The following is a 23,985-nucleotide window of genomic DNA, read 5'->3' as shown; positions in this document are numbered from 1 at the left end:
AAATAATAGAACTAATTACATCATATGATTAAATATGATTCTAAAAAAAATGTTTAATAAACAACCAATAAAATTCAAATCCACTAATAACATTCAATTAGATTATGAAAAAAAAGTGTTATAAGAAAAAAAAAAAAAACTCAACAGTGCTAATCCTCATATGGATATTTGGTACAAGTTTTGGTATTTGATTTTATTTTAAAAAAAAAATGGTATTTGCGTCACATATCACTCCTTCAATTGATCTTGAAATCCACATACCTTCCTGCAATACATTTCAAAAAAAAATTAAAGAACCTACTAAATAATCGTTATAACAATCAAATTTGAAATACACAATCATATTTTTTTTACATCACCAAAAAAAAATTATATACGAAATGGTGTATAATATGGTTAAAAATTGGTGTCCACTTCATTATTCTTATAATGAAATTCGAACACCAACTTATAACCAACTATATATATAACATTGATTTATGAAGATTGATAAAGTTAAACATGATTATATGTTACAATCCAACGGTGCATAACACCATGATTATATGATTAAGGTGTACATTATGGTGATAATTTGGTGTACATTTCAATCTAATATATAATGTATGATATACATCAAACATTTACACCACAAACTAATCAAGTAACTATTTTTATTTATATAATAAATTTAATTAAACAATCAACTAAATGCATAATACCATCTTATAATATCTATTTTTTAAAATTTACACATTAATTATAGTGTACTTGAATGGTGTACATTATGGTGTATAATTTAATATGATAAATAATACATATTTTAAACCAATATTACACCATGATCTTACCAAGAATTTTATCAAATTATTTTGGATAACCAAATTAATTAAAAAGTGAGTACATTACTATTTAACATTGATTTCCATATTAATATTGTCATTAAACAATGGTAAATTTATAGAATTCGAGTTATATTAGGTGTTAATCTTGGTTTTGATTATATTTGCAATTCTACAATTCATAATACCATAATCTACAAATCATATGAAATGTTTGTTTTAACAATTATACAAATAACATTAGTGCCATGAATGATTCATCAAAATCAATTTACAAATAATAAAATTTTCATGATTAACCATAACAAAAAAGCCTTAAAAGGAGATTTTTCAGCCATTGAAACATTTGTTGTTTTTTTTTTGAAAAATCAAACTATATAATCTTACAAAAATAAATCAGAAGAAATTTTAAAAAAACGATACATACCGGTGATATCTCATATTTGTCGTGCTGAATTAAAACGGACACGTTCTTGCTTTCAACCATTGAAACGATCTTAAATTTTTTTGAGAATGAAATTGTAACGACCTTAAATGGGAGATAAAGACTTTGTTTTTTGTTACAATACGTTGTTTTGAGATATGAGAGAGAAATATTAAGTAATGAATATTTGTGGAAGGTAACTGAATGTGTTGCTTCTTCTTTTTTTACCTTTCTTTTAATTTTTTTTTATTTTGTAAAGATTCTATTGCTATGTTGGTGTAAAGTCAAACTATTGTTATATAGAGGTTATTTAGGTGCTTAAATTGTATATTTAAATTTTTTACCTTCGATCTCAAATTAGTTGTCGTAATTTTTGAAAATAGTTATTTAAATTATTTATTAATTTAGAAATTTAAGATAAAATTATCTCATTTTAATCCTTACTAATTGTTGTTCATAAAGATTACAAATATGTTGGAGCATACGATGTTTTAATATTAAAGTTCATTATTTTAGTGGATATAAATTGACATACAAATAGTCAATTTTTTTTTATTATGTAACTTATGTAACCACCAGATCATGTTATAGCCTATTAATTGTCCCACTAATCCTTAAATGATTAGCCATATTTATCTCACGATTCAGTAGTGGATTGGAAAAAGATGGTAGGACTTGATTAATAAATATTCAAAAGCATACAAATTGAACAAATTAAGTTAATTTGACACTATTAAATCAATCGAGCAAGTGCTTGCAATATAGTTGATTAGACTATACTAATAACATATCAAATGTAATTTTAAAGTGGGTTATGAGAAGAAAAAAGTGTACACAAATTTTATCCTACCTTGTGCAGGTGGAGAGAAGTTGTTTTTGACAGGCCTTTGGCTTAAGGTAAGCATAAACACAACATATAGTAAAACTTTATTAAATTAATACTCAGTAAATTAATAATTTTTCTAAGATAATATTTTCCTCTGATCCCGATTTGGTCCAATGGAAAAGAAATCACTTATTTTAATAAGATAATAAAATAATATATTTTTAGAAGACCCCTATATAAATATATGGTCTCATTAATATTATAAATTAAGAATTCTTTAAAAGTACAAATATTTTAAAGACAATTTAGAATTCTTGAATTTATTTTACAATGAATCACCGAACAAAAAAATATATTACAATGAATCATACACATACATTGTACTTTATGTATAATGAATTTATTTTTTATATGAATTCAATAAATATGATACATGGTAACATACAATGATTTGATGTATTCATTGTACTTTATGTATAATAAATTTATTTTTTATATGAATTTAATAAATATGATGCATAAATTAGTAAAATACAATGATTTTGATGTAATCAAAATCAACCTTCATTGAATCTCAAAACACTCTTTTAATTAATAAATATTAATTTATCGATTAAATTATACCTCTATAAAATAATAATATTTCATGATCTTACATATATAAATTTGATGAGGTTTTATTGTATATGAAAATATAAAACTGATAAAATCTGCACTCAGGCCACCATTGATGAGCTCTATAGAAGAAAGGGAAGAAAGCTAATAGAGAGCAATTGTGTTGTGTTGAGATTTTTATTATTCACACACTTCTATATTGATCCTTATAATCATGGATCCACTTATATACAGTGCATTTACAAAAGCATTTACAAAGTTAGTTACTAACTAACTATCCACTTGTCAACCTCTAATTGAAAACTTAATAACAAACTTCTTAACTAACTAATCTATACACAATTATCAACTAACTATTCCTTCATTTCTACACTCCCCCTCAAGTTGAGAATGGAAAATGTTTTTCATTCCTAACTTGACCAGTAATGCAGCATGTTGTTGATGACCCAAAGCTTTGGTAAACACATCTGCTGGTTGTTCCTTGCTTGCAACATAGTTAGTTCTTACCAAACCTTCCTGCAATTTTTCCCTTATAAAATGACAGTCAATCTCAATGTGTTTTGTTCTTTCATGATACATGCGATTGGCTGCTATTTGTAATGCAGCTTTATTATCACAATATAGATCAATTGGCAATTGCACCTTCACCTGCAACTCTTGTAACAACCCTTTCAACCAAGTCAATTCAGCTACTGTTTGAGCCATGCACCTATATTCTTCCTCAGCAGAACTTTTAGAGATAGTGTTTTGTTTCTTAGCTTTCCAAGAGATGAGAAATGTTCCCAATTTGATACAAAAACCAGAGACATACCTTATAGACATAGGACAACCAGCCCAGTCGGAGTCACAATATGCTTCTATCTTCTCATCCCCTTTACTAGATATTAAGAGACCAAGCCCAGGCTGACTCTTGATATACTTCACAACATGCAAAGCAACATCATAATGAGACCTTTTAGAGGCATGCATAAAATGACTTAAGGGCTGAACAACATATGATATATTAGGCCTTGTGATTGTAAGATACAAGAGTTTTTCCACCAGTCTCTGATAGACACTCATGTCTTCTAAAAGACCATCCTCAGATTTTTCAGAGAATTTAAGATCATACTCATTGCTGGTTAGTTTCATGTTCTGCTCCATTGGTGTCCACTGAGGTTTTGAACCACTCAATCTAGTCTCTGAGATCATCTCTAGAGCATACTTCCTTTGTGATAAGAGAATCCCCTCACTTGACCTGGCAAGTTCAATTCCCAGAAAATACCTCCGTTCTCCTAGGTCCTTCATTTTGAAGTTTTTATGCAAATCTAGCTTAGCTCTATTGATTTTATGTAGATCAGACCCTGTGATAAGCAAGTCATCTACATAAACAAGAATCAACACTAGCTTGTTATTAACTGTTTTTGTGAAAAGAGAACAGGCATGCTTGCTCTGTGTGAATCCAGAACTTGTGAGAGCTTGTGTCAATTTCAAGTTCCACTGTCTAGAAGCCTGTTTCAAACCATATAAGGATTTGAGTAGCCTGAATGCCTTTGAGTCCCCCTGGCTACTAAAACCTTGTGGCAAAGCCATGTACACCTCATCAAATCACCATTAAGGAATGCATTGTGGACATCCATTTGAAAAATAGGCCAATGCCTAAGGGCAGCCAATGCAATCACAGTCCTAACTGTGGTCATTTTTGCTACAAGGGAGAAAGTATCATGAAAGTCAATGCCTTCCTTCTGAGTATACCCCATCAGCATGATACTTTACCTTATAAACCCATTTAGAACCGATAGAAACCTTTCCAGATGGTCAATCCACCACCTCCCAAGTATGATTATGATCTAAAGCCTCAAGTTCAAGCTTCATAGCTTGAATTCACCTAGGATCTTTAATAGCTTGGGAATAAGAAGTAGGCTCAGAAATAGAAGAAAATGAGGCAAGAAAAGCCTGGAATGGACAAGAAAGATGAGAATATGAAAGATATGACTAAATAGGGTAAAGAGAACAAGAACTAGCAGAAGTAGAAGAAGTAGTAGAGGGCAAAGAAGGATGAACATAATTTATGAGCCATATAAGAGGCTTAGTAAGTCTATTGGACTTTCTTAGAGGAACATGAGATGTAGAATCAGGACAGTCAGGATGCTCATCAGGCAGGTTTAGTGAAGATACATGGGGAGAATCTGGCACAAAAGTAGTAGAAGAGTCCTTAGAACCAGGAAGAAAATGTGACTTAGGAGGAGAGAAAGGAAACATATTTTCATGAAATGTAACATCTCTATTGATTATAAACCTTTCTGCAGCAATGTCATATACCCCGTAACCTTTCTGAGCAACAAAATACCCCATAAAGACTCCTGTAATAACCTTGGAAGAAAATTTGTCATGTAAAATAGGAATAGTAGCATAACAAAGACACCCAAGGGTTCTCAAATGAGACAGAATAAGTGGTATACCATGAAAAACTTCATAAGGTGAAATGCCATTTAGAACAGTACTAGGAAGCCTATTGATAATATAAATGGTTGTAAGTATACAATCAACCCAGAACTTGATAGGTATACTAGCTTGAAACCTAATAGCCCTTGCTACTTCTAGGAGATGCCTATGTTTTCTCTCCACAACTCCATTTTGTTGTGGAGTATGAACGCAACTACTTTGGTGAATAATCCCCTTAGTTTTCAAGAAATTAGTGTATAAAGTGTTAAAAAAACTCAGTATCATTGTTTGATCTCAAAATTTTAACTGTGGTAGAAAACTAGTTCTCAACAAGAAGAATAAAATCTTTAAGCAACACAAACACATCACTCTTAAGCCTTATTAAAAAAGTCCAAGTCATTCTAAAAAAATCATCAACAAGAGTAAGAAAATACTTGAATCCATTATAAGTGAGAACCCTGTAAGGTCCCCAAATATCAGCATGAACAAGATCAAACACAGCTGAAGTTTTAGAAATACTACTAGGAAAAGGCAACCTAGTCTGCCTAGCTAAGGGACAAACAAGACAGTGACAATGGCCAACATTATCTAGTAACCTAGTTATTACAGGTATTTTTAAAAAAATAGAAATGGGAGCATGGCCTAGCCTTTGATGCCATAAATGTGACACAAAAGTAGATACTGCAGTAGTTATGCATTTGAAAGGAAAGCTTGCAGGTGTTGAAGGACTAAGGATGTATAGGCCACCCTCTTGTCTACCAATCCCTTTCACCTTGCCACTTGAGAGGTCCTGAAAGAGACAAAAATCAGGGTAAACATGTAATGAACTATTAAGCTCTCTCGTATATCTAGCCACAGACAATAAATTGGTGTTAAATTTAGGTATACACAGAACATTGTGAAGAGTTTAAGAGGGTAACAAATTACAAGACCCTGTATGTGTAATCTCAGTGTTATGCCCAGTAGGAATATGAACATAAGTAGGTTTAGATGAAGGAATTGAAATTATCAGTGAACTCAAGGAAGAAGTCATATGATTTGAGGCACCAGAATAAATAATCCAACAGTCTGATTTAGTGGATACCACACCTGCCATATTAGCTACATCTATTGGTGAATCTTCATGGTCATCTCCTTTATTCTTCTTCATCTTCAAATCTTCCATCATTTGTACAAACTGCAAGTACTGTTCATTGTTGAGACCTTGGAAGACAGAACCCATACCACTAATCACGTGAACCCTATCACCATTCCTTGAAATATGCTTTTTCCTGATTCATCACATTATGTGCTGATGGTTGATCATAGGTCTTTATTTTATTATTGTTAAACTTGAACCCTGGAGGATATCCATTCAACTTGTAACATGTTTCTCTAGTATGACCCTTTAACTTGCAGTAATCACACTTTAATTTTGTGTTTGAATTCCTTCTAGGTCTCATATTAGAGATGTTTGCAACAATCAGAGAATTGTGAGTTCCTTCTACGGGTGAAACGCCCAAGATTCCATTACTCCCTCTTTGGATCTCTTCTTGAATCATCATAGAATACGCTTGATCCAAAGTAGGAGTAGGTGTCATCATAATAATTTGACTTCTTTGTGGAGCATAAGTCTCATTCAGGCACATCAAGAATTTCATAAACTTTTGTTGATGCAAATAAGCTGTGAAATTCTTAGATTTATCACAATCACACGCTGGAAAAAGGATTATAGACTTAAGTTCATCCCACAAATCATTCAACTTGGAGAAGTAAACAGAGATGTTTTGAATCCCTTGATCAATCATACAGATCTCCTTGTGAAGCTGGATAATCTTGGTTGCATTTACTTTATCAAATCTTTCTTTAAATGCTTTCCAAACCTTATGAGCACTTTTAGAATATACAATGTCTTTTCTCAATTCTTGAGTCACATGACTCATGATCCATGACTGTATAATCACATTACACCTATCCCACTAATGTAACTTGAACTCATCCTGCAGATACATTCCTCTATTGCAAGATCCATCAATAAACCCTACTTTATTCTATACTACCAGAGACAACAACATCGATCTACTCCATTCTGAGTAATTATCAGTTTTTGTCAACAACTGAGGAACGAGAGAGATACCTGGCGTATCTGAATGTTGCATATAGCGGGTCATTGCGATCCAATTGAGGAATTGTTCTTGGGCATGTTACTCCAGTACTTACAGATGTCGAATTGTCTCCCATTGTTGAAAAAAACTTTGAATCAGATAATCAGTAAAGAAGAACAAGAATTTCAAGGAAGTAAGAAAGGGGGAAAATAAGGAAGACGATGAAGGAGCTCATTAGCTATGGAACGCGCTAACACCGTGCTCTGATACCATGATAAAATCTGCACTCAGGCCACCATTAATGAGCTCTATAGAAGAAAGGGAAGAAAGCTAATAGAGAGCAATTGTGTTGTGTTGAGATTTTTATTATTCACACACTTCTATATTGATCCTTACAATCATGGATCCACTTATATACAATGCATTTACAAAAGCATTTACAAAGTTAGTTACTAACTAACTATCCACTTGTCAACCTCTAATTGGAAACTTAATAACAAACTTCTTAACTAACTAATCTATATACAATTATCAACTAACTATTCCTTCATTTCTACAAAAACAGTAACAACATCATAATAGTAAGGAAATCGAAGCATAAGAGATAACAAATAGTAATAAACACTGTAATAGGATACTCTGGAAGATAAGATCTCCTTATAAACACTGTGGAAGCATAAAATACATTACTATATTGCGAGAGTTTTTTTTTTTGCATCTTAGTTTTTATGACACAAGTTAGTAAACTGATAATTATAGTGACTTTGTGTTTAACATGTAATTTAGTGATTTTTGAAGAATTACTGGACTAGCTAGATTCTTGTACTTGATTAATTACAATGTGAAGCCTTTTGTCTTGTCATGAGATGATTAATTAAAGCATTGAATCCTAATTTCATGGTAGCATTCTCCTTATGTTAGTCTTGGTTTATGCCCAATAGTATGAACTAGTGGTTAATGAAATTAGTTGAGAACTACGATGCTAGATGAATAAATTCTGATGAAATTAAAATATTAGGTGATTTGTTTCTGCATGTCTAAGTCTTGGTAGATAGAGTTATTTGATATATGTGTTGGTTGGAGGTAATAGTAGTTATCTTATGAATTAGTCGAGACGTGGGCAAACTAGGATGAGAATAAAAACATTTAAATAATTAAATGCTAAAAATTTAATACGCAATTAAAGAGGAAAAGAAGAACATTTTTTCTTAATTTTTTTTAGTTTACCCCATCTCACCCAACCCAAGTATCCCAACCCCTCACCTCACTAGCCACCTACCTCCAAAAAAGTTTCTTTTAATTTTTTTTTGGGGGTGGGGTGGGATGGAGGGACGGGGTAAGGTGTGGGGCTGGAGACTAGAGTAGTAATTCACGTCAAATTTTAAAGTATTTTCAATATTTATCTCTACAAATTATTAAAAAGGAGCTCTTTCGGTAGCATACTTTATAAGGAATTACTTTTAAAGACTTTTCAGAGCTCATAACCTCTGTTTATGGAAGTTGAAGGAAACGAAGAGGGGGAAATGGCGAAAACAAATGTAATTTTGGGTAGTGAGGTGTGAGGTTGGGGTACTTGGGTTGGGTGGGACGGGGTAATAAAAAAAATATTTCTTAAAAAAGAAAAAATGTTCTTCTTTTCCTCTTTAATTATTAAATTCTTAGCATTTAGTTATTTAAATATTTTTATCCTCATCTTAGCTTATGCACGTCTTGACTAATTTTATAAGATACCCACTACCACATCCAACCAACACAGATATCAAATAATCCTATCTACCAAAGCTTAGACTAATTTCATAAAAACTTGAATGCTTGAGTGCTTGAATTCTTAAACTTGTACCTTGCAGAAAAATCTATAACGTTTGATCCATAGACACTCTCTGACTTTTGTTAGAATTTTGATTTCTTTTTTGAATTATAAGGACCCATATTTACAGCTGTAGAATATATGAGTTGTAATAAGAACATGATTTCCTTCGGTCAATTAGATTTAAGTGACATGATATTTGGGCGTTAGTGAAGTGGTTTTGTCATATTGACACATGACATGATCTTACTGCTTCTTCATTTGACTTGACATTCCACGACATTTGACACATGAAACCAAATCGGGTCTCTAGAATAAGATGACATTAGGCTTAGCAAAGTGGGTTCATCTATTGTAACCCAAATTAATGAATTTAGACTTTAATTCAATTCACATTTATTGAACTTAAATAATTAAGAGTTTCATCGATTCTCTGATTTGGCAGCCATGCTAATAATGATATCTTGTTTTCAGTTCTTCAATAATGTGTTCAAGTATTCTGCTCTGTATTTGAAGGGAAGTATTATTATTGGACAATGAATGTAGTTTTTTTTAAAGTATAGCAAAATATTCGAGCTTCTCTTATATTAAAATAAAATATATATTGTAATTTTACCTAGTAGTATTTCATGACGTATAAAAAATGTTAATGTTTGATTTAATTAATTTGTTTTTTTTTTTAAAAAAAAATCGACTTAGTATCCGAAACGCACATTAGACTCATTAAACGTTCAAATTGAAGAAAATTATCATCAAAACAATTATTTAAATGTCGTCAAAGTGAAGATCACTACGTTATTTTAGTGTTAGAATAATGTTGTTAAACAGATGCACTACGTTACTTCTGGTGGAATAATTTCCACTTCTAAAAACACTCAGTGGAAAATCTTTAACAGTGCAATTGCAGTTTCATATTTTTCTTCTTGAATTCTTATTTAGATTTCGATATTTTATAGAGTCTGATTAATTTAGATTTGTATAATGCATAATTATTTTTCGGGAACGACACTCCAGCAAGATCTTTTTATGTACGGAATTTAACTTGAATCTCTAGTAAAGAGTAAAAGGGATTTAATTTCAATCATCTCACCACAACTTATATTGATGTGATCGCAATTATGATCCGGAAGTAATTTATCATAAGTAGGACAAAAAAAAATTCTCAATTTTTTTTGTTTATATTTTAAAAAAAACTATTATCATCAATATTCAAATAGGAATTTCCAACTCAGTGTAACTTGACCTTTTTTTTATCTTTTTAAAATAGTTGTTGGGATTAAACCTATTTAGGAGAGTTGGTTAATGACAACTATACGATTGTTAGTTACAAATGCACAAATTTGAGTGGAGTTATTTGCTAATTTTAGTATTAAAAATTAGTTACTCTCTTCGTCCACTTTAACTTGTTACTTTTTTAAAAATAAATTTTTATTTTTATGTTTATATATCAAGAAAAAAAAAATTACTTTTTCATGTTTTATACTTGACATTAAATACTATTCTCCAAATCATTCTTGAAACTTAATACTCCCTATGTCCCTTTTTATTTGTCAAATTTTGACTTGACACATTTATTAAGAAAATATTGATTGTTGTAATGAATTTATCATTTTACCCCTTTTAATTGATAGGATCTCAAATATTTTTACTCACTACGTACATTTTTCAAAGACATTAACTTAATGTTAATAAATTGAGGGTATAATAGGTAAAAAAAAATGTATCACTTCTTGATTTGTCAAACATGACAAGTAAAAAAAAAAATTGGACAAGTAAAAAGGAATAGAGGGAGTACTAAATAGGGGCGGACCCATGTAGTCTCCAGGGGGTTCACCCTAACCCCTTCGGTAAAAAATTACACAATATGTATAAGGTAAATTTTCTGAATTTATGTAGATATAATAATTGTGAACCCCCTCATGAACAAGAAGTAAGTTGTCGTGTATTGGTAGAGCTCCTTTTAGATTGGTCCTCACGTTTAGGACCAATCTTTCACGTTTTTTGTTTTTAAAAAGAGTAGATTTAAATTCAAAAAAATTCAAATGTGCTAAAAGGTTTCTACTAATGGAACTAACTTTTTGTACTTATAAACTATATACTAGTACTTCCTTGGAATTATACTTTATTGGCTTATTCACATGTTTATATTTTTATTTTTCGAATTCCATGAATGAAAATCCTAAATTCACCACTGGTACTAAACATCAATTAATAGGATAGTATAGTAAAATACCTATGATAATAACTATTTTTTTTAATGAGTGTGTCAAGTCCAACAATAGTAAGTAAAAATGAACGGAACTAGTACATGACTTTTCATGTAAAGTGTCTATTACGATGAACATAGTCATAAATCATTGTAATAATTTGGGAAATTGTCACTTTCAATCCCTCAAATATTGATAAATTCTAGATTTGGTCCTTTTAATTTCTGATTAATTACATCTAACATTCAATTAATTGGTATGTGCATTTTGATCCCTCCATATGAAGAATCTTTCTAATTATAACAAAAATATTAAATTCCAGATGATTTAATTATGATTGTATTATGTAGTTGCTGCGACATATTTGATAATAATCTCATTCTAAATGTAGTCTACATATCACATATTTTATAAATAAAGAGACTGAAATTACATTTTAGTTAATTGAAAATTAAATATATTTAATTAAATATTATAAGAGCCAAATCATAATTTATCAGTAACTCTGGAACCAAAAGTGCACTTCTACCAATAATCTTGTGTAACTTCAATGGTGTAATATTTTTCTATTTAAATCTTCTATTTTTCTTCTATTTTCTTACTAAGAAACTTTTAAATAAGACATACATCACCAACAAAAATGATGAATTTACTACTGTTGGTGTTTTTTTAAAAGTGGGGCAACACAAAAAGATTGAAAATGTCTCTCAATATTTTATTAATCATAATAGGGCTTTAAATAGCCAACTTGATAACATAATCTGCAGAAAATCTGCATAACAAGAATTTAAAAAGACTAAATAATCTCAACAATTAAAACAACCTAACAAATATTTAAAATTCAAATTCATCCTAAAATTAGGTAGTTTATTATTTTAAAAAATGACTGCAGTAACTAAAAGCAAACTCAACACTCTTCCTTTGCTTTAGATACTGCTATTTAAAAAAGTTGCTCCTCCTCGATTTCTGCTTCTACAACTTGTGCTTGAAGATTGTTCTTAAGGTTGCAAACTTTTGTACCATGACCAGCTTGTTTGCAATTTTCACATATTGCATCCGGTCTCCACCAACAAAAATTTTCCAAGTGCGTTTTTCTTTTGCAGTATTTGCAAAGAGGATAATTATCTTTTTCTTTCTATTTTGTGCATAAAAGGCACCCTCAGTAACATTATCTTGCGTGAAGGCTCTTCTTTGCTCTTGTGCTTGAAGAGCACTTATTAGTTCTTCAACAGAAATAGTAGAGAGATCTTTAGACTCTTCCAGAGATGAAATTTTAGATTCTAATCTCTCTGGAATTGTCACAAAAAAATTTTCTACTATTCTGTCATCTTTGAAATCCTTGCCAAGCAACCTGATTTTATTAACAATAAAAGAAATCTTGTCAGAATACTTAACAATAGTTTCATCCTCTTGCATCCCAAGAGATTCGAAATCTCTTTTCAAATTCAAAATTTGCATTTGCATGACTCAGTCACTTCCTTGATATTCCTTTTTTAATTTTTCCCAAGCTTCTTTTGCCGTCTCACAAGCAATGAGTTTTGAAGAAATCGAATCCGCAATTGAATTTTGAATTACAGTTTTGGCTTTGAATTTTTGGTTTTTTCATCCGAATGAGATTTAATTTGAGTAAGGGTTAGATTTGTAAGGAGAGGTTGTAAGGGTATATCTTCCATTATAACTTCCTACAGATCATAGGCTTCAAGATATGATTTCATTTTCACTGACCAGATCTGATAGTTTTCATGTAACACCCCGACTTTCTGAAACGTCCAAAATTACTCGTATCTCCATGGAAAGACAAGGAGGGTGGGTAATAAATTACGAATGATGTGGTATGTCCTATTTTAAGTGTTCAAGTGTTGCATCTCAAGTTTTGAAGTTAGGTAAGTGGCAAAATAAAAGTTGGCGGAAGTTATCGTAAGTTCCTTCTTAAAGATTTCTCTGAAATTTGGGTCAAATGTCTTAGAGGTTTTCTCCCAATCTATAAAGAGTTATGAGGCCCACAAACTGTCGAATCGAAGGTCTACAAGTCTAGTTTCCATCGCATCAAATCGTTTGTTCATATGACTTCAGAATAGAGAGATATTCGTGTTTTCGTAGGACTGCATAAACAGACACGTGAGGTGGGGCCCTAGGTCGGTGGAAAGTTACATATATCTTTTTCTTCGAACTTTTTCTTCATTTTTAAGCTAATAACCAGAGAAATTAGAGAAACCCATTTCTAGGATCAAGTGAAGTATATATTTTCTCGACTTAAGTCCTTGGCGAAAGTTATTCTACGCGTTGGGCTCATCATCGTGGTATAATTTTTTTTATCGATTTCGTAGCATATCACACTTTAGTGTTGGGACAGCAAAGGTTTGAATATATTTGAAGGTTTTGAGGCGTATTAAGAACCTAAGATCGAGGGAAGACCCTTCTCTCATCGACTCTAGCTTTTATAAGCAGCAAATAGCAATTTGCGATGGAAATACATATCTTTTATCGTATTGTCATGGTATCTTTTATTTTGTGTGTTGATTATGGTCCTACCTTGTTGTAGTATTGAGGAAGTTATGAGTAAAAGTCGTTAGGCCATTTAGCGAAAAAGGTATGCTAAGGCTATTCCCTACTTACGACATGTTCCTTAATATACTTGATATACTTGTAGCCGTTATTATTGATTATTGGCTGCTCGAGTTGATATAATCCTCCATTGTCGGGATTCTTATTCAGTTAGTAGCGTCCCTATGTTGGACACGACTTAGAGGCTATTTGTACAGGTTGCTTATAACTAGATTGCTCGCTTTTAATGATTTGATTGTTATTGTTGCCCTTGGGGCTATTGTGGTTAGCTGCAGGAATATGATTTATGCCTAGAAGGGCTATGTTCTGCCTACAGGGCTATATGGATAACTAAAAGGGCTATATGTTACCTACGGGGCTATATTGATGCCTAGAAGGGCTATGAGTTGCCTACAGGGCTATATTGACGCCTAAGAAGGCTATGGGCTTCCTACATGACTATGTTGTTGCCTAAGAGGGCTATGAGTTGTCTATAAGCTATGTCGATACCTAAGAGAACTATGTGCTGCTATGGGGCTATATTAATGCCTAAGAGGGCTATGTGATTGCCTACAGGGCTAGGGGAATATCGATATGGGTATATAGACTGATTGGCACCTTTCGGGCTTATGGGGGCCTGAATAAGTGGTCTTGTATGCTGTTTGTACCTGCCGAGCTTATGGGGGCTCTGTTAGGTTGTTGTTTTATTATTTTTGATAAGTTTAGATTTATGAGCAGGTCAGTACACTTATCTTATCCTTGATTTATTTATCGGATTATTCTAGTATATTAAGATACTTGATCATAGCCTATTGTCTTTCATACTCTATACATTATTTTGTACTGACGCCCCATTGCCTGGGGGCGCTGCATTCATGCATGCAGGTCCTGACAGACGACTGAGTAGACCTCCTCAGCAGCAGGATTGACTTCTATCCCGTTGGCTAGCCCCTTTCCTCCGGAGCTGCCAGTGTTTGGAGGTTTGTTAGATTTTGTTGTACATATTTTTATGGGTAGGCTGTGACCCTGTCCCGCCAATCGTTAATACTCTTAGAGGCTTGCAGACTAGTGTGTGGGGTTTATAACTACGTTATTGCCATGCTGGCCTAGTTTGTTGGTTTGCTGAAGCTTGTTAGTTGTGTGATGCATTGTCTTGTTATATACATGCTTTCAGTTTTGGTATAGAGATCATGGTGGCCTTGACGGCCCAATTAGGACTTCTGTACTAGTTGACAATTTCTTATATGAACTCTTAGGAGTAGCTGTTTCTTTTGTAGATCTGTTGACAGGGGCCTTGCCGACCGAGAGCTTAGTTTTAAATTGAGATATACTTGTTTGTTTTCTTAATTGCATGTGACTGCCATGCGCTAGTAGCAAATGGTTCAGCAAGGTCGACTCGGGCCTGAGTTTTGGCATTAGGAGCCAGTTGCGCCCCTTGAGTTTGGGTTGTGACATTTCACCAGTGAAAATTTTTGGGGCATTCAAAGAGAGACTGTTGCTTGCCATTATTTTGGTTAAAAAAGTTGGTTTAGAAAAGCCTGTGCATTGAAAAATGCATGGGTTGAAAAGGTAGCCCTGATGGGTTAAAATGGGTAGCCCTGACGGGTTATAAAGGTAGCCCTTACGGGTTAAAAATGTATGGTAGTTCTTTGGAAGATTTCACAGATCCCTTAAGATCAATGAACCTCTTGATACCACTGTTGATGTTTTTTTAAAAGTGGGGCAGCACAAAAAGATTGAAAATGTCTCTCAATATTTTATTAATCATAATAGGCTTTAAATAGCCAACTTGATAACATAATCTGTAGAAAATCTGCATAACAAGAATTTAAAAAGACTAAATAATCTCAACAATTAAAACAACCTAACAAATATTTAAAATTCAAATTCATCCTAAAACTAGGTAGCTTATTATTTTAAAAAAATGACTGCAGTAACTAAAAGCAAACTCAACAACTACACCCAACAAAAAAGAGATTAAAGGGCGTGTTTGGTACGGAAAAAAAATTCAAAAAATATTTTTAAATTTTTCATGTTTGAAAGTCCCAATTTTTAAACATTAGGAAAATGACTTTCCTCAAAAAGTAGGGAAAATAAATTATATTTTGAGATAATATTTTTCTTACTTACTTACCAATACTAAAAAGATAAATAAGAATCATTTATTTTTCAAAAAAATACATTTTCTTTTGTGCCAAACACACCATATGAGGTGAAGATGCACATATGCAACTAGTAACCTTAGAGCTGGTTTGAATGTCCTTAAAATTTTTGATTGATTTATCTATTTATTTTTAAAACTAAGTGCTTTAATGTATTTTTTTTATTGAAACATTATAAAAATGTTTAAAAGTTATTTTAATATAAAAACACTTAAAATAAATTAATTTAAATAGGCTCTGACTCCAAAAACACTCAAAAATACTTTCTTGAATCAAGGGAGGAAAAGTTTTAGAAAGTCGAAGGGTAACACAATGCTTTTTTTTTTTTAATTATTATTTTGTTATATATAAAATGAGGGTAAAAGCTTTAGAAAGTCAAAGGGTAACACAATGCTTTGTTTTTATTTTTTTATTTTGTTATATATAAAATGAGGGTAACAATATGGGGAGGTAATTATAAAGTAGGGAATCGAATTATCGTTAACTAGGTGAAAGTTTAGGTAGGTACTATCAATTAAGCTACTAAAATTTTAAAATATAACACAATGTTACTTAAGCACATACATATGTAATTTTGAGTTGACTCAAATTACAAATTTCATCTTCATCTCAATAACATGAATCAAATATTACTTGTCTAGTTATTATGATTTATAATCGAATTAGTTATCAATAGGCCGTAGTTATCGATAGGCCATGCTATGCACAAGCTGAATAACATTAACTTTACATCTATAATTTATCTAAGTCATAAGTACAATTTACACTTAGTTATAAAATATACTAATACTTTACCAATAACAACAAAATAATAGAAAATGTAATTGATTATTCTCCATTTAAGGTCAAAATTTATTTCATATATATTTGAATTTATGAAAGTTGAGTTGCATTTCATTATATTTTTTACTACATGTGAAATGATATTTATATTTAAATATACTACTATTTTAGAAGTACGTTAAAAAACAAGTTATAAGTTAAAATGTCATCTCTAATTATCAACAAAAAATGAAATAACATTTTGTTATAATAATAATATATCTATTCTTGTAGGATCAAATATATGCCGATCATATAACTACATACCCTTCCTTTTCATTTTATTTTATTTACTTCAAAATAAAAAAATAAAAAAATGTAGATTTATATTTAAAAAAAATTACTCGTATTATTACGTAATATTCTTCTTTAAGTTTAGCTATTCAACCTTTTATCTTTTAAAAAAAAATTCTTCATAGTTTGACGTGATTATCTATTCGTAAAGGCACCTCCGGAGCTTTAGTTTTTCAATTTCTCAGGTAAAAAATCGTAGTTGATGGCTTCCCCAAATGTATTTTAGCGTTGAATCTTTTAGGAATCAAGCTTAGTTGAATATGATCTACTCTAGTACAATTTACGAACCCTGAATTGTAACTTCATTTTGACCTAGTTTTCTCATCGTAATCTTGTAATATAACGTGTTAATTCAATGGAAAATCAACTTTATTTTGCATATATGTGTACAAATTTCGATCAAATCGAGTTGAAAACCCTATGCAGAAGTTTCCTGATTAAGATATGGTTATTTGGGGAATATTCCCAAAATCAATTGGATTTCGTTGTCCTTATGGCTTCAGAGTTGTGGATTTAACTTGGATTTGGCTTGATATGAAATTACATATACTGGTTTAGTGAATTAGGTGTGTAATTAAGTATATTGTTGATAAAATAATCATGAAAGAGATTTTTAATTGATGAGTGTGTTTGTCAATTTTAGATTGAATTGATTTAAACTGCTGTGTACTTGAGGAAGGAGTGGTGGAGATCTTTGTTTGAATTGAACATTTGTATCTGTTTTGAAACCCTAAGTAATTTGTTTGATTCTGAGTTTTGCTTTGTGTTGTAGTGTGAGCTCGTTTCTCGTTGTGGTGTTGCTGGATTCTTTGGTTATGATTGAGAACTGATTGTATTTATGATGGATTTTGTGTTGTAGGTTTTGAGTTGTGTTTGGGTTGAATAGAAGCTGCCAAAATGCTTTCCTTCGAAATGAATGATCGCAAAAGTAAGTCGATTGGACCTAAATTATTTTCTTTGGCTTGTATATTTAGCACTGCTTTGGGAATGTAGAGCATGTCTGTTTCTGCTTGCACGAAGCATGCAAATTCATATTGTACATCTAGTTTGACCTAATTGTCATAAACTGCTATAGAAATTGCATCTTAGGCTTGTAGCTTAGTGTTCCAAACAACTGGAGCAAAACAATCTCCTATTTTTGGGGTGCAAGAGTCTGCATTCTTTCATTTGTTTTACCAATATGATGTTTGCTCTCCTCAGTTAAGACTTAATGCCTAGCTAGAGATGGTAAGATTAAAAAAAGAAGCATGCTGTACTGCTATTTGAAATGTTATGTCTGCTAAGCTTGGGTGCTTGTTGTAACAGAGATAGGGCTAGGATTGACTGGATTTGGAGTGTTTTTCTCATTCTTGGGGATCATATTCTTCTTTGACAAGGGACTAATTGCCATGGGAAATGTAAGTAAAAAGTCTTGCCATTATCATCACATCTCATAAGTTTTCTCTGACCTGTCATTTACCACTTTCCTTTGTTTTTTGACTCCTGCCTGCCATTTGACATAGTGTTATTTTACTGAATCAGATCCTCTTCTTCTCAGGGGTGGCACTGACCATTGGTCTCAAGTCATCACTGCAATTCTTTAGTAAACGTAGTAATTTCAAGGTTTAGTTTGCTTTTGGGCCTTTTTTTCTTCCCTGTTCATTTCAACACTTCCTCTTGCTCTCTCTAGAATTGTTTGTTTAGTGTTACATCTTTTCTATTTCTGTTATTTATTATGTATATCTTTCTTTCTTTTTTTGCACAGGGAACAATATCATTTGGTGTTGGCTTTTTCTTGGTTATTATTGGTTGGCCTATACTGGGTATGATTCTTGAGGCATATGGATTTGTCGTACTTTTCAGGTAAATTAGTTATATGGTTCCTGACTGCCCTAATAATCTTTTAGTTGTTATTAGGTACTGATGTATAGTTTTGCACAGTGGTTTCTGGCCAACATTGGCAGTTTTTCTTCAGAAGATACCTATTCTAGGTTGGATCTTCCAGCAGCCCTATATCAGATCGGTATGTTTGGTTGTATCATTCATACTCTTTTCTTGCATTTCTTTCAGTTTGGGGGAATCATTTAGTTTTTAAGAAAACATTTTATTACTTCAATTGTGTTATGTGTATAGTCCTTTCGTTCTGACCTTAATAGATTGGCCGGACAATGATATGCTTGTGGTAGAAGGAACCAATGGGTGATATATGGTGTAGGAGATCATCCATAGATTTTACAGAGAAAAATCTGAAGTAGTCTTACGTGCCCTGTATTTTGCTTATATTATGACTAGGCTATACACTAATCACAAGGATCATAGAAGGAACAGAATGAAATTGCCAATTTTTCACCCCGTCACTAGAAATTGCTTTAAAATTAGTTGTTGCTTATTATTCTTTTATTTTCTTATCCTCTCATCACAAACGACCATATGATTATTCTAATGGCATTCCCTAACCATTTACAGAATATGACCAGTCTCTTTATATTTTGCCTGAATGATATTGGGAAGCGATAGGGGGGCTCTCTCTTCATTGAGTATGCTATCAAGTATCAAGTCATGTATTTGTGTTTAAATGCTGCATGTATGTATCACTCCATTGCTACCCTGATAAATGAACCAAAAAAATCTGTTTGGTTGTTAGATATCTGATGATAATGTGATTTGAGTCTGGAAATGCCTTACTCTAGGAAGGGATCTTATAAATTATCGAGTATCAAGATGCCTAATCATGAAGTAATTGTCCGACATTCTGGTCCTCATGCATCTGTCTGTAGATGTTGAGATACTGCATTAAAGTCGGTCCCACAGAAAGGAAAATCCTTCTGTGATGCAATTTTACGAACTTCAATTTCCATCCAAACCCCTATTGCCATGGTTAGCAACCTTCCTGCCTCACTGTAATATCTCCACAAAGTATTTCAGAAGAAGATAAAAACTTCAACTTATAAAATTGAATCATAGTTTTTCTCATACAAACCGACAAGTATCTCTTCAGTGGCATTAGATACTAAACTGTTGAATTGTTCTTTTATAATTCTTCTGTTGCACTAATATACTGTTACTCAATCGAACCTAACATTATGCATTCTTGTGGGTTCCTGTTTTGTTTCCTTGGTCTGAGATTATTTTTTTCTCTCTGCAGTTCTTTGACCGCTACCGTGGAAAACGTGTCCCTGTGTAGTATCATTTTCAAAGATACAAAGCAAGCGAGATTGATTAGCCCACATGCACGAATTTGTAAAGCACTGTATTTTGTAAGATTTTTATATCTAGAACAGTGATGATAGTAATAGTTTGTTCCTAGTTGGTTGTATCGGCCTTTCTGTGCTGCAATAATGCAGTTCTTTCTTTGGCCTTTCTATACTACAAGTGATCAGTCCAAAAAGCAAAAAATCAGATCATGTACCTAGTTACCAATATTATCCTTTTGTTTTCTAGATGAAAGTGGAGAAAAAAACTTGATCTCCAGATCTTTAAAGTGTTAACTCTATTTACATTCTTGCATATTGATGAAAGCAAGACATGGTATCAATTGAAAATTCTCCACACTTTTCTTATCTTCCTACTTTGAGATCAAATTGTTAAAACATATTATTGTTTCAAGAAGTATCCCCCTATAATAAGAACGTAAAACACAACTCAAAGATCTCAACCTTCCTCCGTTTTAAAAATGCTACAGAACACTTGAAATAGAAAAATAGTAGACAGCAATGGCGGAGCCAGAACTTTGACAAAGGGGTGTCAAAATATAAAGAAGTAAAATCGCGTAGAAGTCAAGGAGTGTCAATATGTAATATATATACATAAAAAAAATATTTTTAGTGTAGCTACACAAAGTAATTTTCCAACGAAGGGGTGTCGGTTAACACCCCTCAACTTCATGTGGCTCTGCCACTGGTAGACAGTGATAAGGCTCAAAAGTTACAGCATCTACAATTGCATTGCTAATCTTTTCTCCATTAGAGGTTGCTTGATTCCATCAGAAATGTATTATCAACGATTTGCAGCTCATTTTCTGAGGCAATGATTGCTGTGCACCTGAAATTAATCCAGTGAAAGTAGAAACAAATTTAACATTTCATGTGTCAAGCATAACGATAGCAAAAACATAAAAATAGATGAGACCACTAGACTTAAGTGATTGCAGAACTAACGGTTTCCTGAAGATAACACCATGTTCCACAACACCATCGATTTGATCAAGGATTTTAGCCACTTCAACTTTCATATGAACAATGGGCGGTAAACAGTTAGCATCAAACAAGTTCAACAAGAGAGTGGCAATGAAATAATTCAGAGATGGAGATATACCAAGGCTTTCCATTGGAGATGTAAATATGACATCAAGGATGTTGTGCCCTTCTTTAGTAACTAAAGGGAAATCACCTCCAAGAGGACCTGCATACCCTATAGCTGGCCTCCTCCAAACCTGCATAGAGAAAACAAAATTATCTGGTTATGAAATGTATCCTATCTTGGTCCTTTGCAAATATTCAAGTTTGGCAAGGAGAGAGCACACTTTTATGGCCTCACCTCTGCATCCCCGAGGAAGAGGTCATCTATTTCTTCGGCTGTTTCAAGCCAGTTAACCTGAGAAGTGAGCAAGCTATATGAGACTAGTTCTCATCTTATGAACTAACACTTATTCATCAGCATTCAGTAGAATATTTGGTATGGAGCTTACAGATTTGATTAGTACTGGAATTGAACCTTCTACACCGCCCTTGAATTGTTTTTCCTTTATAATAAATATTAGTTGATCAGCTGCTTCCAAAATAGTCTGCATCCACATTAGCCAATGCAACCACATAACAAGTCAGTGGTTAATATGGAAGATAACAAAAGATAAAGGAACTTCAAGCTGAAAACACTAAAAGAAGCAATAATATGTTACAAAATCAAGATAAGAAATACAAAAGAGAGACAAATAGTGTTGAATACATCACATGATATATGACAGACCTTCTCTTTAATTATAGAATCATCTCCCTGCAGTTTTCGTCGACCAACAATTGCAGCAAGTGTTTCTTCTTCCATAATGTCAGCTTCATCAAATGCTATATCAATCTATGTAAGAAACATAGACATGTTTGCACGAAACATTTCAGCTTCAATGAAATAATTCAATAAGTGACAAAATAGAGCAAAATCCCAGGTTACTAGAACTTTTAAAGATTCACTACTTCAATTCGTAACAATGAAAGATCATGTGGAACTTTACTTCAATAGGCCTTTCTCTCTCTTTCACGAAGGTAATTCAATTTTACGCTCCTGACCAAAGATCTTCTATCTGCTAACTCCATTAATTGCATTATGTGGGTATGAGACTAAACCAAAGTAGCTACATTGGCTTTGAGTGTAATCTGAATACATATGCAGGTCCAAGATGTGACTAAATGCTCAAATTTTTAAATAAGTCCTAATGCAATTTTCTAAAGGAAGAATCTTAGTAGTAGCAGTGCGCACCTTAAAACTATCATCATACTGTTCCAAAGGAATTCCTGCCTTTGCTGCTTCACTTGCACTGCTAACACATCTGCATCAGAGTGTTCCTGATTACTCCTAATGGAAAAACAAACAAACTCAATAACAAGGCTTCTCATCTGTCATCACACTAAAATCAGGAAACCTGTATAAAGATCTAATGGAGAAGAAACTAACAAGTAAAAATTATGAAAACACATTATCATCGTGCCAAATCCTCCACTCTGTACTGTTTCATGTGTCAACTATCTATCTAACGAACACTTGAAATGATCCAGAAATTGACACACTCTAAAAGGGAAGTTGAAGTGGGAACAGGGCGAGTAAAAACAATATAACATGGAGTGTGTCTATTCAACAACACAAGTTAATCAACACTATGAACTACAACAACCAAAACACGGAACCAATACAAGCCAAAATCAGTTTCTACGATTGTATCATATTTCCCTTGTTTATGTATAACCAAGATCAATACATTCAACTTACGTAGGTATGGCAGTGACATCTTTTATAGTACCAGCTCGTAGTTTCTGACCTAGATACTGTATAGCCAATGTAGAAGCATGACCTGAACCCAATCCAACAACCATACCATTCTTCACATATGAATCCACCTACATTTCAACAATTCCACAAGATTCAACACCCAAACACAAACCAAAAGCTTTAAAGTTGTAATCTTTTAACAAAATCCTAAAAAGGGCAAACAAGAAAGTGTCTAACCAAACAAAATCCCAAAAAGGGCAAAGAAGAAAGAGTCTTACAGTGTGTTTGGCGGCTAGGAAGAGATCATCAGAGAGAGTAGAACGAGTAACAAAGCGATGGAGGGATTTTCTTGATGAGGTGAAATTATAAGCTTGTTTTTTAGTAGAAGAAGAAGAAGAAAGAAATGGTGATTTTGAAGAAGGCAAAGCCATAGCCATAGCCATGTTCCTCATTTCTGTTTCACCTTAATCCCATCACTATTAGCTGCTATTAACAGTCTTCTATCTGTTTTGAAAGAGATAAGAGGGCGCCATGGCCATCCATACAATTTTTATTTCTTTTTCTTTTTACTCCATTTTTCTATTTTCCCTATCAATTCTCTATAAATTTTTTTTTTACATATATATACTATTCGGAATAACTTTAGATACTCAGTACTGAGGTTCTACTTCAGTCATATGTGCATGAATTTCAGTAAAAAAAATAAAATTTGTAGTTTAGACGAATTTTTGCCATATAAAACAAAAATAGCTACAATTTGATCATATAAAACTTCAAACGTGCCATGTTTAGAGGTGCTCCAAGGTGATAAATGTGCAAAAAAATAATGTACTTTGGGGAATAACATAAATAAAACTGTGACACCAAAATTAGATATTTGTGCACTTTCCCCTCAGTGGCGGAGCCAAAGTATTGACTAAGAGGTGTCAATATATAAAGACGTGATATTGCGTAAAAGCCAAGAAGCGTTAATATGTGATATATATACACATAAAAAAAT

At 32.5% G+C, this 23,985-nt stretch overlaps 2 protein-coding genes across 3 annotated transcripts; one reads left to right on the top strand and one right to left on the bottom strand.

The window, feature by feature from the left end:
• Positions 1–17,112: 17,112 nt before the first annotated feature.
• On the top strand, positions 17,113–20,489 carry LOC125849177 (vesicle transport protein GOT1-like). 2 transcript variants are annotated; one of them, XM_049529203.1, is made up of 7 exons: positions 17,113–17,215; positions 17,890–17,958; positions 18,336–18,427; positions 18,552–18,632; positions 18,775–18,872; positions 18,951–19,032; positions 20,155–20,489. In XM_049529203.1, exons 2-7 carry the CDS (start codon positions 17,928–17,930, stop codon positions 20,191–20,193), a joined length of 423 nt encoding a protein of 140 aa, XP_049385160.1. In that variant the 5' UTR covers positions 17,113–17,215; positions 17,890–17,927; the 3' UTR covers positions 20,194–20,489. The 2 variants fall into 2 exon arrangements, with proteins under 2 accessions (XP_049385160.1, XP_049385161.1); XM_049529204.1 differs by lacking the exon at positions 17,113–17,215 and adding an exon at positions 17,673–17,764.
• Positions 20,490–20,909: 420 nt separating this feature from the next.
• Positions 20,910–23,549, bottom strand: LOC125847942 (probable ribose-5-phosphate isomerase 4, chloroplastic). The gene is made up of 9 exons (XM_049527704.1): positions 23,264–23,549; positions 22,986–23,113; positions 22,479–22,548; positions 21,975–22,079; positions 21,697–21,792; positions 21,546–21,602; positions 21,324–21,441; positions 21,167–21,233; positions 20,910–21,050 (listed from the first exon to the last, which is right to left on the bottom strand). Exons 1-9 carry the CDS (start codon positions 23,435–23,437, stop codon positions 20,972–20,974), a joined length of 894 nt encoding a protein of 297 aa, XP_049383661.1. The 5' UTR covers positions 23,438–23,549; the 3' UTR covers positions 20,910–20,971.
• Positions 23,550–23,985: the final 436 nt, after the last annotated feature.

This window comes from Solanum stenotomum, chromosome 12 (assembly GCF_019186545.1).
Source record: "Solanum stenotomum isolate F172 chromosome 12, ASM1918654v1, whole genome shotgun sequence".
Lineage (NCBI taxonomy): Eukaryota > Viridiplantae > Streptophyta > Magnoliopsida > Solanales > Solanaceae > Solanum > Solanum stenotomum.
The sequence above is the reverse complement of the archived record's forward strand: the minus strand, read 5'-3'. Positions and strand labels throughout refer to the sequence as shown.

Bases quoted from the DNA above. Each gene is read 5' to 3' on its own strand.
- LOC125849177 (XM_049529203.1), top strand. From the start codon at position 17,928: ATGCTTTCCTTCGAAATGAATGATCGCAAAA. The intron at 18,428-18,551 runs GTAAGTAAAAAG...TTACTGAATCAG, and splicing joins GACTAATTGCCATGGGAAAT to ATCCTCTTCTTCTCAGGGGT. The intron at 18,633-18,774 runs GTTTAGTTTGCT...TTTTTTGCACAG, and splicing joins GTAAACGTAGTAATTTCAAG to GGAACAATATCATTTGGTGT.
- LOC125847942 (XM_049527704.1), bottom strand. From the start codon at position 23,437: ATGAGGAACATGGCTATGGCTATGGCTTTGCCTTCTTCAAAATCACCA. The intron at 23,114-23,263 runs GTAAGACTCTTT...GTTGAAATGTAG, and splicing joins TCCTAGCCGCCAAACACACT to GTGGATTCATATGTGAAGAA. The intron at 21,234-21,323 runs GTATATCTCCAT...TTCATATGAAAG, and splicing joins ATCTCCAATGGAAAGCCTTG to TTGAAGTGGCTAAAATCCTT.